Here is a 16,835-nt window from a genome sequence, read left to right on the forward strand (position 1 = left end):
ACTGATTCAGAGCTACTTCATAAGATTGCTCTATGATGGGATCAGGGGCAGAAAACTCATATTCGTAATATGCATACCATTCAGCTTCTGGACTGTCAGCTGAGGACGGTGACGAAGAAGGGGATGCTGAGGAGGAGACAAATTGGAGTACCATATATCGATCTTGTTTTCCACGGAAAGAATAGCTATTAATTACTAAGATCTCTACGATGCTGATGAACAATTTTGGAAAACTTCCGCTTATAAAGAACCGCATGTCATTCGCATGTTCCTTAGTAAGACGCCCACACTCTTTCCGTATAGAAAACCAAAACTTTGCTTGTCCACATGAAGTAAAAAGATCGGGATTTGTGGACCATCCAGGAACAACTCCTTTGCAGACATGTTGCATGGGGCAGCTTGTTTTTCGGCAAAGCAGAGAGCATGCTATATATCAGCACGATATATATCGAGACAAATCAGAACCTCATTTTTAGGCAATTGGAGTGACTTTTAGAGGAGATGAAATGGGACATTGATTTTACATTAATGTTTATTTTACAAATTCAATTCATCTGGTTGACCAACTCGATGAATTGAATTTGGTCAATCTTTGTCCAATCACGACGATACCGCCACGCTGAGGAATCATGTGCTAGTGGACTACTTTAAGAAACTGAAGATGGCACACCGATAGAGCAAGTTATAGATAAGTGTTCAGGAAGCTGATAATCAAAAATAACATTAACTGTATCGGCGGTTAGATTTGACGATACTTCAACGTTGTCCAAGTTAGAGGTTCGCCAAGACGTGTGAATATACGTAAAATCGGACATTTATTTAATACACACAAAAAATCACTAAATAAACCCTTAACTATAGTAGTACGCGGAGACGCCTGAGAATCTGGTTCAGACAAATTACAATTAAAGCCTTCGGCTGTAACACAGAGGTAAACCTAGACGCCGAATTTTTTCTATACAAGAACCTAACTATTCGCACGATAAAGCAAATAATCGCTTTGACTGATCGTTGGAGTAATCAGTGGGTAGACAACCAGTAATATAAACACAGGATTCCACTCTCACGGCTAAGTACTGATCATTTAGTTCGAACAAGCTGGAACGGAGAGGCGATTTAACGAAGTTAATAAGTCCACCAGAGGTTCTGGCTCTGTTATTCAGCTTTCTAGCTGGCACGGAGTACGTCATGCCATCAAGTGTATGTTGATACCATGTTTTATAACAAAATGTTCCTTGAGGAAAATCATGCTATAACTGGAGCCGAGGCTTTGCAACACAGAAATTTTAATTGTAAACGATCCGTTTATATTCCATGATAGTAGAAATGGGCCCATCGGTTTAAGTTTTGCGGTTTTTTTTGGCACTTCACACTATAACACGTGTGACCATTGGTCTTGCAACAAATGCAAAAGGCAATTTCCTGGCATGGAGTATCAGGCGTTGATTTGTGATCGATGGAGCCACATTTAGAACACGGTGTACAGTTCTTACAATGGCGAGGTCACCGAGCGCATGACAATTGAAGCAGTAACGTGGTAGGAACACGAACTCTTCAACCGGAAGGCGTTCATCATAGATGCTTTTAAAAACGTATCAATTCTTTCAAGAATTAATTTTAGAACACGGTGTACAGTTCTTACAATTCATGGCGAGGTCACCGAGCGCATGACAATTGAAGCAGTAACGTGGTAGGAACACGAACTCTTCAACCGGAAAGCGTTCATCATAGATGCTTTCAGAAGCGTATCAATTCTTTAAAGAATTAATTTTAGAACACGGTGTACAGTTCTTACAATTCATGGCGAGGTCACCGAGCGCATGACAATTGAAGCAGTAACGTGGTAGGAACACGAACTCTTCAACCGGAAGGCGTTCATCATAGATGCTTTCAGAAACGTATCAATTCTTTCAAGAATTAATTTTAGAACACGGTGTACAGTTCTTACAATTCATGGCTAGGTCACCGAGAGCATGACAATTGAAGCAGTAACTTGGTAGAAACACGAACTCTTCAACCGGAAGGCGTTCATCATAGATGCTTTCAGAAACGTATCAATTCTTTCAAGAATTAATTTTAGAACACGGTGTACAGTTCTTACCATTGATGGCGAGGTCACCGAGCGCATGACAATTGAAGCAGTAACGTGGTCGGAACACGAACTCTTCAACCGGAAGGCGTTCATCATAGATGCTTTCAGAAACGTATCAAGATCAGCTCGAGACGGAAAGTACGCTTTAAATGTTCGTGACTCTCCACACTATATTGTGTAAGTGCACTTGGCGATTAGCTGTTTCAGAGACAGTTCGTCTAAATCTTTTAACACTCGCTTAATCGCCGCGACAAAAGCCGGCTCCTTGATGGAAATTTTGAGCGATGTTTTGGCGTGCTTAACATTTTCAACCATCTGGCCCGCGGTTTTCTCGGACCAAACCACAAGTTTCCACTCGTCATTAGAGCAGCGTAACTCGGCTATATCGTTCGGATTTGGGCACACGTTGTTGACGAATGTTTTTCGTGTTTGGATATCCAGCTCGTTATGAAGGGTCTTCTTAGCTTTTAAAACTGCATCTTGTTCGAAATAATTAATTGCACTCTTGACGATCAGATCAAGTTCTACCCCCTCTGTGAGTTATCTACTCAAAAGGTTCAGAACGGGGCTGAACACCAATTTTCCAGCCATCGTTTTTCACTCGTAAGCAGCCGCAATCCAAATTGTAATCCATAAATAAAAGTCCAGAGACGGTCTTTCGATTGGTAATATAGTAGTGACGTCACACAGTAGCAAAAATAATTTTATCAAACAGTTCGTGGTAACGAACTGTAGTAAGGAGCGATCCGGCTCAATAGTAACCAAAACTCTAAAAAATGTGAATTTTGATATCAATAGCTACATCAAAAGAATCGCATTTTAATGCTGATTTTAAATATATAAGTTTCATCAAGTTTAGTCTTACCCATCAAAAGTTACGAGCCTGAGAAAATTTGCCTTATTTAGGAAAATAGGGGGAAACACCCCCTAAAAGTCGTAGGATCTTAACGAAAATGACACCATCAGATTCAGCGTATTAGAGAACCCTACTGTAGAAGTTTCAAGCTCCTATCTACAAAAATGTGGAATTTTGAATTTTTTGCCAGAAGACATTTCACGGGTGCGTGTTTATTTGTTTGTTTGTTTGTTTTTTTTTTTTTTTCCAGGGGTCATCGTATCGACCAAGTGGTCCTAGAATGTCGCAAGAGGGCTCATTCTAACGGAAATGAAAAGTTCTAGTGCCCTTTTTAAGTGACCAAAAAAATTGAAGGGCACCTAGGCCCCCTCCCACGCTCATTTTTTCTCCAAAGTCAACAGATCAAAATTTTGAGATAGCCATTTTGTTCCGCATAGTCAAAAACCATAATAACTATGTCTTTGGGAATGACTTACTCCCCCAAAGTCCCTGGGGGTGGGGCTGCAACTTACAAACTTCGACCAGTGTTTACATATAATAATGGTTATTGGGAAGTGTACAGTCGGTTTCAGGGGATTTTTTTTGGTTTTGGGGGTGGGGTTGAGGGGAGGGGGCTATGTGGGAGGATCTTTCCATGGAGAAATGTGTCATGGGGGAACAGAAATTCAATGAAAAGGGCGCAGGATTTTCTAAAATTACTATAAAAAACAATGAAAAAATAAACATGGAAATTTTTTTTCAATTGAAAGTAAAGAGTAGCATTGAAACTTAAAACGAACAGAGATTATTACGCATTTGAGGGGTTCTAAAAATACTTTAGCATAAAGAGCAAGGTATTTAGGAGGAGATAAATACCTCGCTCTTTATGCTATAGTATTTTTAGTAATTTCAACTATTCATTCTACGGCCTTTCTGATTCAGGGGTCATTCTTAAAGAATTGGGACAAAACTTGCGATTTTGTGTAAAGAACGAGGTATTAACGAGGGTACAAACCCTCTCATATACATAATAAAAATTAAAGAATATAAAAGTTTGTTACGTAAGATAATTCTTAAGTTACGTATATTTTTTACTAATAGAAAAATTCGTTAAAAATAAAAATTTATAGTTGCCTTTTTATGTAACCGAAAAATTGCATGGCAACTAGGCCTCCTTTCCCATCCCTTATTTCTCAAAATCGTCTGATCAAAACTAAGAGAAAGCCATTTAGCCAAAAAAGGAATTAATATGCGAATTTCATTTTAATAATTTATGTGTGGAGAGCCAAAATCAAACATGCATTAATTCAAAAACGTTCAGAAATTACATAAAAAAAACTAGTTTTTTTAACTGAAAGTAAGGAGCGACATTAAAACTTAAAACGAACAGAAATTACTCCGTATATGAAATGGGTTGTCCCCTCCGCAATCCCTCGCTCTTTACGCTAAAGTTTGACTCTTTGCCACAATTCTGCTTTTTAATACAATTAAAAGCTTTAGCGTAAAGAGCGAGGGATTGTGGAGGGGACAACCCATTTCATATACGGAGTAATTTCTGTTCGTTTTAAGTTTTAATGTCGCTCCTTACTTTCAGTTAAAAAAACTAGTTTTTTTTAATGTAATTTAAGTCAAGATCTATAATCCTTTGCCAAAGATTGCGAAATCTCAGGGATTAAATTCACTTGAAAAACTTACTGGTCTGATAATGAAATATCCAATTTAGTGCAGGAATGTTTACCTGATACTCAGAATATATATTAGTTATGTATTTTCTTAAATTTTAAAGTAATGGTAGACATTAATAGATTTAACAGATTTGCTTGGAAAGTGACTGTAATTTTAATGGATTCTTCTAATATTTATAATTCTTCGTAGAACTGTATTTCTTTGCCTTTGTGCTTGTATTAATAGTTCATTCCAGTTTCAGCTATAGTTTTCAACGAGGAAATGTAAACACGAACTGGTTGAACTTCTCGTTCTTTTGTACTCTCCCTTGTTCTCTGTTTCAAGACGCCCGGTTAATTTCTATTTTTCTGTAATTTATTTGCAAAGGAAAATCTTCAGCATATTGAAAAAAAAAATAAAATAAAAGATGCTTTAACTGTGTTACTTTGTTTCTGGAAAACTGAAAAGTCTGGAAAACTAGTTTGTTTCGGGAAAACCTAAAATCGAACATATTGTGAAAAACTCATATTATGATATATTTATCAATGACATACTCATCAGTGACAAACATTCTGGAAAATGTTTTTTGTTTCTGGGAAAACTGAATGACTAATATTGAAGTGACTAATTTTACCGATTCAGCTCTTATTGTCATTAATGATCTTTGTTTCCAATAAGAGAAATAACAGAAAAACTTACTTCTTTGCAATAGGAACAAAGAATTATTTTTATTAATCTTCTGGGATCTCCACTTCCATAAAAAGGGAAATTTGACAATCTAGGACATATACATCCTGGTGATTTTAAAATCAATATGTATGTTTTACTTCACTTGTCTTGAAAAAATATCAGCGGTCTTGTATCTAGACACTCCCCTCAGTACTAAGCCACTTGAGGCCAAGGAGGAGTGAGAATACTTCTACGCAATCCCACCCTGTTTTGAGCTTCTTATTAAGCTACCGCCGAAGTAAAGCTAAAACGTTTTAGAGCATTTTTATAATATCGTCCCAGTCAAATAAAGGGTTATCTGACCCTCTCTAGTCCCTTTTTTTATGCGTAGTGAATTTATCGTAAGGGTCAAAACGTTGAGCATTTGGAGGACATATTCAAACAATTTTGGCTCCTTCTTTTTTACTCTCGTGCTGAGTGGGCTACTTAAGTCTAAATAGTATATTTTTCTTTAATATAATTTTTCATTATTAGTTTTTGGTGTTTCATAAGATATTTAATTTTAATAATAGCAATAGGTAATACTGAGCTTTATAACTATTTGCTTGTATTACGCGGACACCGGCCGCCCGAGCAAAGCATGTTTTTTTTGCTGCTATATGTCTAACATACATAACATATATAACATTTTTTTATAACTAGTTACTTTCATTTCACTTGCCACGTTTTGTTTTTTGTGATTCTTTTTTGCTATACATACGAATTCTGTGAAATTTTGAAGAGAAGTATGAGTTGAAAATGCTGAAACGAGGGAATTGTATGAAAAACCGAGTGAACTATATGAAAAAACGAGTGAATTATTAGAAAGGGAGAGAGAGAGAGAAAGAGAGAGAGAGAGAGAGAGAGAGAGAGAGAGAGAGAGAGAGAGAGAGAGAGAGAGAGAGAGAGAGAGAGAGAGAGAGAGAGAGAGAGAGAGAGAAATAGTGCTAGACAAAAGGACTAAATCAATGAAATGTAATGCTAAAATTCTAAGATTGAAACCAAATTTGCATTTATAATATTTTATAGTTAGTAATTATCGCTTATTTTATTCCAGTCATTTACCATAATGTTTTTCCATCAAGAAGTCATGGTACAAATTTCTTAGACGATATTAGCGCTAGACTTGGTTTTCAAGAGCACAAATATATAGTTGTTGTTGATGCAGGCAGTACGGGCTCCAGGTGTCTAGCGTTCAAATTTCACAAATCTTTAACAAGTGGTAAGTCATGTTCAATTTTCTAACAGGCTGCCCAATAAATTTATGAGAATTTGAGATTTTTCAGCTATCGTACTTCTAATTTCAAGCTTACAAATTCGTCTGAACTGGGATTTTAGAAGTCATTTGCCCTAGTGCTACTACAGCTATTGGCAACTTTTTGTGGCACCAAGGTGCCCGAGGCCAACACATCTGCATACGCTCCTCCTCCACCAAAGTCTGTTCAAAGCTTTAGCCTTTACTCTCTCCTATTAACTTCTGATTTTTATTAAATCCTTTCTTATGGCCTTTTCTAGCCTCATTTTTAGATAATTTACTTTTCGTTTGGGTTCAGATGGATGGTTAAAAAGCCCTATTTTTCATAATCTAACATCCTTCAACCCCAAAGAATAGCACTATGAAGTAGAATTAAATTAAATTTTTCGTATAGCCTATTATTTGATATACGGTCAGTCTAACGAGTGCCTAAAACTATCCTTAGACACATGGTCTTATCCAGGATTTTCGTTCGGCGGGGGAGTTAAAAAAAACTTTGAAAAACGTATCAAACATTTGTTTATATGCATTTCTGTTACGTTTATATGGATCAAACAAACGTTTTTTGGGAGGGGGCTGGTGGTCCAAACCCCTTCTCTCCTCTGGATACGGCCTTGCTTAGACAATTCCTCTGGAAAATATCTAACATATCTTTCTCAACCTTTCAAAGTGCCTACGTTTCAGAGCCGCACTTAGTCAACATCATTGCCGTCGCCTCCGGTATAGTGAAATACTATAATCTATCTTGAGACCCAATACAGTTTATGTCCAGCCTTTGAAACGGCCAGGTAGTGTGAATTATCGGTAGATGAACAATAGAAGAAGATAAAGAAAAATATCTTGCAGTAAGACCTACTGGCAGCAAAAAATTCTGAAAAAAAAACCCTGCAAAATAACCCTGAATATCAGTCTTCTCAATTTAAGTTGCAAATACAGGGAAGTGATATAGTTTTAATTACAGTGATATAGTAATTATAGTTGTAAATACGAGGAAGGGAAAGACAGCGCCTAAAATGTCCAGCCTTTGAAACGGCCAGGTAGTGTGAATTATCGGTAGATGAAAAATAGAAGAAGATAAAGAAAAATATCTTGCAGTAAGACCTACTGGCGGCAAAAATTTCTGAAAAAAAACCCTGCAAAATAACCCTGAATATCAGTCTTCTCAATTTTAGTTGCAAATACGGGGAAGTGATATAGTGTTAATTATAGTGATATAGTAATTATAGTTGTAAATACGAGGAAGGGAAAGACAGCGCCTAAAATGTCCAGCCTTTGAAACGGCCAGGTAGTGTGAATTATCGGTAGATGAACAATAGAAGAAGATAAAGAAAAATATCTTGCAGTAAGACCTACTGGCAGCAAAAAATTCTGAAAAAAAACCCTGCAAAATAACCCTGAATATCAGTCTTCTCAATTTAAGTTGCAAATACAGGGAAGTGATATAGTTTTAATTATAGTGATATAGTAATTATAGTTGTAAATACGAGGAAGGGAAACACAGCGCCTAAAATTAATAGGCAATGAAGTGTTTTTAGCTCTAATTGAAAGCCTACATTTGATTGGCTCAAGATGAAACTTGAATTCTCCAAAACATTTGTATCTGTATTTCTCAGTATCATGAATTGTATATATATTAAGTCGACACAGGTCCAAACCATAGAGAGGGAGTCAGGGATCTTTTGCTGTGCCGGTGGGGGGATTAAAACATGAAAAGCACGGTTCAAGATCTTTATTTGTTATTTTCTTAGTAGGGTATCCTTCGCAGGGAAAGTTGGAGGGGGGGGGGAACGCCCCTAACTCCTCCTCTCACGTATGCGCACGTATGGTCAATGGTGTTTATTGCTTTAAAACCTGAAATGTCAAACTTAGAGTTAATATCACTTTTCTTTGGCCAAGTCCTTTCTTTGGCGAAACGCCATATACTCTGTTGTTTGTCAGGTGTTTGATATTTGGAGATACATTTACCACATAAGGGTACAGCATAGTAATTTTATTTTGAAACTAATATTTTTATCGAAAAAAACTGAGCCAGGGCTATTGCTTTTGTATTTTTAGGAAGATATAATATATACTACATTTGTTTTCTTTCCTTCTTTTTTTCTCAGATGGTACAATAAAGCTGGACGAGCAGTTTTTTGTTCAGACTAAGCCCGGTTTGTCTTCTTATGCTGATGATCCTGTTGCAGTGAGTCAATATTTTCTATTTATTTACAACTGTTTTTTTTATTTATTTTTAAAATGAAATTTATTTTTATTTTATTTATTTTTGATATTGGTTCTTTTTCTGAATTTATTTATTTTTATGGCACTTGGTATTTACCAAGTGACTTATAGCAATCGCAAATTCTGTCGGTCTGTCTGTCTGTCAGTCTGTCGGTCTATCAGTCTGTCTGTCCGGTTTTTCTAGTTTAGGCACTTCCATATAAGCTAGGACCATGAAATTTGGCAGGCATACCAGGGACCAGACCAGATTAATTTAGAAATAGTCGTCTTCCCGATTGGACCATCTGGAGGGGGAAGGGTTAATTCGGAGAAATTAGAAAAATGAGGTATTTTCAACTTAAGAACGGGTGATCGGATCTTAATGAAATTTGATATTTAGAAGGCTTCATAGCTCTTATTTCCAATCTCGATCAGATCCAGTCACATTGGGGGGAGTTGGAGGGGGAAACCGTAAATCTTGGAAAACGTGATAATTGAGGTATCTTTATCTTACGAATGTGTGATCGGATCTTAATTAAACTTGATATATGGAAAGATCCTATGTCTCAGATACTCCATTTTCAATTTGAATTGGATCCAGGGACATAGGGGGTTGGAGGGGGAAAACAGAAATCTTGGAAAACGCTTTGAGTGGAGAGATCGGGATGAAACTTGATGGAAAGAATAAGCACAAGTTCTAGATACTTGATTGACATAATTGGAACGGATCCACTCTCTTTAGGGGATTTGGGGGCATTTTCAGTGCTTTGGCGAGTTTGGAGCCTCTGGACGTGCTAGGACAATAAAAATTGGTAGACCTATCAGGGACCTCCATAAATTGACTTGATGACAGTCGTTTTCCCGATTCGACCCTTTGGGGGACTGGAGGGAGAGGAAAAGCTGAAAAAATGAGGTATTTTTAACTTACTTATGGGTGATCAGATCTCAGTGAAACTTGATATTTAGAAGGACCTTATGTCTCAGAGCTCCTATTTTAAATCCAGACCTTATCCGGTGATATTGGGGGAGTTGGAGGGGGAAACGGGAAATCTTGGAAAACACTCAGAGTGGAGAGATCGGGATGAAACTTGGTGGGAAGAATAAGCACAAGTCCTAGATACGTGATTGACATAACCGGACTGAATCCGCTCTCTTTGGAGGAGTCGGGGGGGGGAGGTGTTAATGCTGAAAAACTGGAAAAATTGAGGTTGCTTTGGTGAGTTCAGAGCTTCTGGACGTGCTAGGACGATAAAAATTGGTAGACGTGTCAGGGACCTGCACGAATTGACTTGATAACAGTCGCTTCCACTATTTGACCATTTGGGGGGCTAGAGGGAGAGGAAAAACTGAAAAAAATTAGGCATTTTTAACTTACGAATGGGTGACCGGATCGCAATAAAATTTGATATTCAGAAGGAACTCATGTTTCAGAGATCTCATTTTAAATCCCGACCAGATCTGGTGACATTCGGGGGAGTTGGAGGGGGAAACCGAAAATCTTGGAAAACGCTTAGACTGGAGAGATTGGGATGAAACTTGGTGGGTAGAATAAGTAGAATAAGTCGTAGATATGTGACTGACGTAACTGGGCTGGATCTGCTATCTTTGGGGGATTTAGGGGGGTCCAGTGCTTTGGCGAGTTCGGTGCTTCTGGACGTGCTAGGACGATGAAAATTGGTTGGCGTGTCAGGGACTTGCACAAATTGACTTGATAAAGTTGTTTTCCCCGATTCGACCATCTGGGGGGGGTTGAAGGGAGAGGAAAAAGTAGAAAAAATGAGGTATTTTTAACTTGCAAGTGGGTGATCAGATCTTGCCTCTGATTTTCCTTTTAAATATGTATCTTTAGCAACTTCAAAACCTCTTTTTGTCCGCAATGGAATAGCATATGCGACTAAACACTGATTGTAAGTAGAATATATTTGTAGGGTGTATCATGAGGCCTTTGAATGTCATCTAGAGTTAAAAGATCTGCTTGCATTGTATGCAGTGGGAAAAAGGCCTTAGTTTCTCGATAATGATCACCACGAATCCTATGATTTCGATATAGAGTGTAACTTGGTTCATTTAGTACTGGTTCATATGTAGATACTGTCTCGCTAGCCTTTTCTTAAGTCAGTGACTTGAGAAAGTGTGGTGGGGGAACTTCGACTTCCCACTTCACCAATATTTTCATAAAAGCGTTTCAAAACTTCAGCCATTTTGAACGCAAACACGTAGTGTAGTGTCCGCTACCCTTTTGCATACTAGTGGGTGGTGATGATGGTGATTAGTTGATATCAATACGTGTTTGCTATTATCTCACCACCACTTGTGTCATCAAATCATTGTTTCTACTACTATTATTAGCGGTAGGTGTGCTAGTATCTTCTAAGATTGATTTAAAATCGTCTTCTTCTTCTTTTAAAATTAGACTTCTATGTTTCGTTAATTTCTGTTGAATTTGCTTATTGGTAATACGACTTTTCGGGAAGTTTAATGCAGGCCTAATTAAAAAGTTGTATAGATAATTGTCAAATGATAAAAGTCTTTTACGATTTGTAACCATTTCATACATCAAATCAAGTAGATAATAATTTTTCTCCTGAGTTGGAATTCCTTTCGCTTTACAGTCAACTTGAATGTGGTCACGTTCCATGAGATATGTCAAGATTCTTTTACTTTCACGGTATGAGTGTGGCAGTAGGTCTCAAACACTTGACAGAAATTGGACAATCTTGAATCTTCCTCCTTTGTGTGTTGTTGTTGTTATTCCAGAATCTTGAACAGGCGTTTCCTTTTTATCCATGACTTTTACATTGACCAGTCTCTCATGATAGAGTTTATGCCTGTCCACTCGTCGAATTGCATTTCGAAGCAAAAATCAATAATTCGCAAAATATATTGAATAAGCAAAATATTCTCGTCATTAATGAATTTACTGAGATTGTCCTCAAAGTGTTTCATTGGTGAAAGGGCGAGCTCTATTGGCGTCAATTTGTAGGGTTGAGCCATTTTTCTTGAGAGAACTGTTTACAGGTCCTGCGATTATTGGCAGTAAAAGTGTAAAAAAGCTTCCACCTGCTTGAGAAGACGTTTCTTTTAATTTTTTCCTTTGTTACTGCTTCTTCTCAGGGCACGTACAATGGAATGATGCTGCTTTGTCTGATGCCTAACTACTTTGACAATTGAACATTGCCCTCGGTTAAATTTAAACAAAGTTTAGATATGAGATTAATAAATTCTTTGTCAATACTATATTTGAGTATGGCTTTCTTAAGTGCTGATTTTGAACTGCTTAGAACGGAAAATAAAAGTCTATTTTTATGTAGTTTCTTCAGTGTCATGATGGCAACTAATGATCATTTTTACTGCTCTTACTTACTTAGACTTAGGTTCTCCCACGCCTGAAGGCGCATAAGGCAGCAATAGTGGTTCGCCACGACGACCTGTCCTGAGCCATCGACCAAAGCTCCTCCATTGAAGACCTCGCCTACTTTGCCTCCTTCTCTAACATCCTGCCAATGGTTATTTTGGGTCTCCCTGACTTGTGGAGGCCAGGGGGTGTCCAACACCATATGTCACTCGGCAGTCTTCCATCACCCATTCGCACCATGTGCCTCCAATACATCCATCGTCACTTTTAATGACATCAAGGATGCGGGTATGATTTGTCATGCTATAAATCTTATCATTTCTTTTTCTTTCCCCCCAATTCAAAATAGATCCTATGCAGTTATTATCGAATGCCCGTAGTCGTTTTTCTTGTTGCGCAGTGATGCTCCAAGTTCCACAGCCATATGTAAGGATGGAGAGGATATTGCTATTATAAATCCTGAAACTTTAGCGTAAAGAGTGAGGTGTTGAGGAGGGGACAACCCCTTTACTATACGGAATAATTTCTGTTCGTTTTAAGTTTTAATGTCGCTCCTTACTTTCAGTTAAAAAAATTGTTTTTTTATTTAATCATAAAAAAGAATTACTTCTCTCGAAAACAATTGATCAGGCATATTAACAGTATATATTTGAATGTATCTCCCATATTAGAGGAAATGATCCATGTTAAAAATTTTTTGCTAAAAATGTCATATGCTGGTTTAAAATTATTGACATTTATATAACAGTATTGTATCTTTTCTCTTCTTATTTTTTTTTTAATTGAAAAAATTCAACGAATAAAACAAGAACAAGCTAAGCCTGTCGGCTTCTCAGTTTTCCAAATCCGCAGAACAATCATACAAAACTTCCGCTAAAAAGTCTTTTCAACATCCAACTCTCACAATATGTACTATTGTTGAGGCTGGAATTTGACTACAATGCTGAAGATTTTTTTTTTAATAGTATTTTATTTTGGTCTCTTCCTTGTTTTTAACCTAATCTTAAACTGTTGAAGAGTTTTCTTTGTCTAAAAACATTGTTTTGCAGGTTCAAGATACACATATATTTTATTTAAAAAAAAAAATCGTAATGTAGGCTGTATTTTAAAATTTTAAATTAGGAATTATTTTTATAGTTGCTTTAATAGCCCCTTTTTTAAGAAAAAATAATTCGAATAGAAATGAGATGTTTTGAAATGTTGCGCATATTATCAAACAGTTCGTGGTAACGAACTGTAGTAAGGAGCGATCCGGCTCAATAGTAAGCGAAACTCTCAAAAAAATGTTGATGCTAAAAGATACATCAAAAGAATCGGATTTTCATGCTGATTTTAAGTATATAAGTTTCATCAAATTTAGTATTTGTCATTAAAAGTTACGAGTCTGAGAAAATTTGGCTTATTTTGGAAAATAGGGGGAAACACCCCCTAAAAGTCATTACCCCCTCCCGAAAATCACACCATCGCATTTTTTCCCCAGGGATCATCGTATCGACCAAGTGGTCCTAGAATGTCGCAAGAGGGCTCATTCTAACGGAATTGAAAAGTTCTAGTGCCCTTTTTAAGTGACCCAAAAAATTGGAGGGCACCCAGGCCCCCTCCCACGCTCATTTTTTCCCAAAGTCAACGGATCAAAATTTTAAGATAACCATTTTGTTCCGCATAGTCGAAAACCATAATAACTATGTCTTTGAGGATGACTTACTCCCACACAGTCCCCGGGGGAGGGGCTGCAAGTTACAAACTTTGACCAGTGTTTACATACAGTAATGGTTATTGGGAAGTGTACAGACGTTTTCGGGGGGATTTTTTTGATTTGGGGGGTTGAGGGAAGGGGGCTATGTGGGAGGATCTTTTCTTGGAGGAATATGTCATGAGGGATGAGAGATTCAATGAAAAGGGTGCAGGATTTTCTAGCATTACTATAAAAAAAAAACAATGAAAAAATAAACATGAAAAAGTTTTTTCAATTGAAAGTAAAGAGTAGCATTAAAACTTACAACAAACAGAGATTATTACGCATATGGGGGTCCATCTCTTTCTAAATAGCTCGCTCTTTACGCTAAAGTATTTTTAGTAATTTCAACTATTTATTCTACGGCCTTTGTGATTCAGGGGTCATTCTTAAGGAATCGGGACAAAATTTAAGCTCTAGTGTAAAGAGCAAGGTATTTACGAAGGGATGAACCCCCTCTTATACGTAATAAAAACGTACGAATATAGAAGTTCGCTACGTAAGTCAATTCGTAAGCTACGTATATTTTTTACTAATGAAAACGTTCGTAAAAAAATTAAAAGTTCTAGTTTTCTTTTTAAGTAATCAAAAAATTGGAGGGCAACTACGCCTCCTCCCCCGCTACTTTTTTCATAAAAATCTTCTGATTAAAACTATGAGAAAGCCATTTAGCCAAAAAAAAATTAATATGCAAATTTAGTTTTAATTATTTAGGTGCGGAGAGCCAAAATAAATACATGCATGAATTCAAAAACGTTCAGAAATTAAATAAAAAAAAACAAGTTTTTTTAACTGAAAGTAAGGAGCGACATTAAAACTTAAAACGAACAGAAAATACTCCGTGTATGAAAGGGACTGTTCCTCCCTCAACGTCCCGCTCTTTTCGCTAAAGTTATTTACTGTTCAATAAAGTAGAATTGAGAGAAAGAGTAAAACTTCAGCGTAAAGAGCGGGGTGTTGAGGAGGGGACAACCCATTTCATATACGGAGTAATTTCTGTTCGTTTTAAGTTTTAATGTTGCTTCTTACTTTCAGTTAAAAAACTTGTTTTTTTTTTAAATTTAATATCACTTTGAAACTGTCATAGTCGTCATAGGTGAACATGGATCTGACTTTTAAGGTGTTTAGAGGAATTACCTTTGGCAGGGGGGAGGGAGGAGATCAAGATAACGGTTCATTTTCAAGCCAGGATTTTTGTATTATTCTGGGGTTCTTTGCAGGACTGCTCCTAGATCTGGTGCCCCCCCCCCCCACCTTTGAACGGCCCTGCTCCTTTAAAATAATCTGTGAAGAAGGCAGAGCACAGGGATTCACTGATCCTCCATTTGTGCGGGGTTGTCTCGTAAAAACGTAATCAACTGTAAAACAATGAATGTGGATTTTGGCATAGATTCTTTGATGTTAAAACAAATAAACAGTCATTCATCGATCTTGACTAGAAGAAATGGTCTGGTAAAAATTAGGCTGAAGATGCGTTTCAAGTTCAAGTTCTATTTATTTTCATAAAATAACAATAACAAAAACAATATCCCAAAGGGCTCAATGGCCCGTTATTTGGGAAACGGCATACAATAAATAAAGAATGATAAAGCTTGTCATAGACATACTAACCAACATCTAAATATAAATCTATAAGGAAAAGAAATCAACTCACCGGTAGTCCCCACGAAACAGCGACCCTCACATCACCCGACAATAAAATACAAATTAAAATTATCTGTCATCGAGGATACAACACCACCAAAACAATAACCCCCCAAAAAATAATAAATAAACCATAAGAATCATTTAATAAGAAACTTTTAATAAGAACCTTTTCATCTGTCAAACAGTTCGTGGCAACGAACTGTAGTAAGGAGCGACCCGGCTCAATAGTAACCGAAACTCTAAAAAATGGAATTTTGATACCAATAGTTACATCAAAAGAATCGCATTTTAATGCTGATTTTAAATATATAAGTTTCATCAAGATCAACCCATCTTGGTACCCATCGAAAGTTACGAGCCTGAGAAAATTTGCCTCATTTTAGAAAATAGGGGGAAACACCCCTAAGAGTCATACAATCTTAACAAAAATCACACCATCAGATTCCGCGTATCAGAGAACCTTATTGTAGAAGTTTCAAGCGCCTATCTACAAAAATGTGGAATTTCGCATTTTTTTTTTTGTCAGAAGACAGATCACGGATGCGTGTTTATTTGTTTTTTTTTTTTTGTTTTTTTTTTTGTTTTTTTCCAGGGGTGATCGTATCGACTGAGTGGTCCTAGAATGTCGCGAGAGGGCTCATTCTAACGGAAATGTAAAGTTCTAGTGCCCTTTTTAAGCGACCAAAAAAATTGGAGGGCACCTAGGCCCCCTCCCACGCTCATTTTTTCCCAAAAGTCACCGGATCAAGATTCTGCCATTTTATTCACTATAGTTGAAAAACCTAATAACTATGTCTTTAGGGACGGCTTACTCCCCTGCAGTCCCCGTGGGAGGGGCTGCAAGTTACAAACTTTGACCTGTGTTTACATATGGTAATGGTTAATGGGAAGTGTACAGACGTTTTCAGGGGGATTTTTTTGGTTTAGGGGGAGAGTTGGGGGGTGGTTACGTGGGAGGATATTTCCATGGAGGAACTTTTGATGGGGGAAGAGAATTTCAATGAAGGGGGCGCGGGATTTTCTAGCATTATTTGAAAAAACAATGAAAAAATAAATATGAAAAGTTTTTTCTACTGAAAGTAAGGAGCAGCATTAAAACTTAAAACGAACAAAATTAATTACGCATATGAGGGGTTTACCTCCTCGTTATACCTCACTCTTTACGCTAAAGTATTTTTAGTAATTTTAATTATTTATTCTACGGCTTTTGTGATTCAGAGGTCATTCTTAAGGAATTGGGACATTTAAGCTTTAGTGTAAAGAGCGAGGTATCGACGAGGGTTAAACCCCTCATATACGCAATAAAAACATACGAATATAGAAGTTCGTTACGTAAGTTAA

At 37.1% G+C, this 16,835-nt stretch overlaps 1 protein-coding gene across 4 annotated transcripts in view; it reads left to right on the top strand.

Annotated features, from left to right (window-relative positions):
* LOC136029101 (ectonucleoside triphosphate diphosphohydrolase 6-like) overlaps nt 1-16,835 on the top strand; it is an 80,496-nt gene that overhangs the window by 38,046 nt on the left and 25,615 nt on the right. For all 4 annotated transcript variants that reach the window (XM_065707167.1, XM_065707165.1, XM_065707168.1 and 1 more), the window contains 2 exons: nt 6,358-6,522; nt 8,661-8,740. In XM_065707167.1, the coding sequence (XP_065563239.1) occupies nt 6,358-6,522; nt 8,661-8,740 (245 nt within the window). The remainder of the gene's footprint in view (nt 1-6,357; nt 6,523-8,660; nt 8,741-16,835) is intronic.

Source organism: Artemia franciscana, chromosome 7, assembly GCF_032884065.1.
Source record: "Artemia franciscana chromosome 7, ASM3288406v1, whole genome shotgun sequence".
In the NCBI taxonomy this organism is placed as follows: Eukaryota; Metazoa; Arthropoda; class Branchiopoda; order Anostraca; family Artemiidae; genus Artemia; species Artemia franciscana.